The following is a 697-nucleotide window of genomic DNA, read 5'->3' on the forward strand; positions in this document are numbered from 1 at the left end:
GAATGTGGATGGCCATGGAAGTCTGCTCAGGCCCCTTGATCTCACAGGGATGATTTAGTTTAGAGTAAAATGCTTTATTGCACATAAGGACCCCAGCAAACACAGTGAGTGAGGTGTTCTATGTCCTCTTAGCGGGGCAAAGCACAGAGCTGGTAAGGACATGGGGTTGTCAGAGCCTCAAAGACTCCATGGTCACTGGGCTGGGGCTGTCCGGCAGGCACTGAGAAGCTAAAGCGCTGCAGGAGGCAGGTGAAGAAGAGGAAGAGCTCCATGCGGGCCAGGGGCTCCCCAAGGCATGCTCTGCGACCTGTGGGTGAAAGAGGGCTCAGTGAGCCAGGGCCCTGGCTTCACAATTCAAAGCATTCTGGAGAGAGGAAGAGAAGCCAGGCATCCCAGAGGCACCTGCTGAGAATGGCATGAAGGCCTCATGCTTCACAAAGTGGCCCTGAGCATCCAGGAAGTGTTCAGGATGGAAGAGGAGGGGCCTCTCCCACACAGTCTCATCCTTCAGCACTGAGGACAGGTTGGTGATGAGGGTCGTCCCCTGTCAGGAGGCACATATTGTGAACATGGACTGGGGTGGGGTTGTCTAGACCCTGCTCACCAAGTTCCCACACACAGCCTCTACCTCACACACTGGATCCTTTCATGTAACCCTAGCCCCAGAGGCTTCTCAGTTCTCATTAATACTGTGACA

The 697-nt window shown here is 54.5% G+C and overlaps 1 protein-coding gene across 2 annotated transcripts in view; it reads right to left on the reverse strand.

Moving 5' to 3' along the window:
- Positions 1 to 53: 53 nt before the first annotated feature.
- The window catches only part of LOC116076713 (cytochrome P450 2D1-like), a 24,153-nt gene continuing 23,509 nt past the window's right edge, over positions 54 to 697 (reverse strand). For both annotated transcript variants that reach the window (XM_031350534.1, XM_031350544.1), the window contains exons 8-9: positions 403 to 544; positions 54 to 307 (exon numbers count right to left, since the gene is read on the reverse strand). In XM_031350534.1, the coding sequence (XP_031206394.1) occupies positions 129 to 307; positions 403 to 544 (321 nt within the window). In that variant the 3' untranslated portion in view covers positions 54 to 128. The remainder of the gene's footprint in view (positions 308 to 402; positions 545 to 697) is intronic.

This window comes from Mastomys coucha, unplaced genomic scaffold (assembly GCF_008632895.1).
Source record: "Mastomys coucha isolate ucsf_1 unplaced genomic scaffold, UCSF_Mcou_1 pScaffold11, whole genome shotgun sequence".
Classification (NCBI taxonomy): domain Eukaryota; kingdom Metazoa; phylum Chordata; class Mammalia; order Rodentia; family Muridae; genus Mastomys; species Mastomys coucha.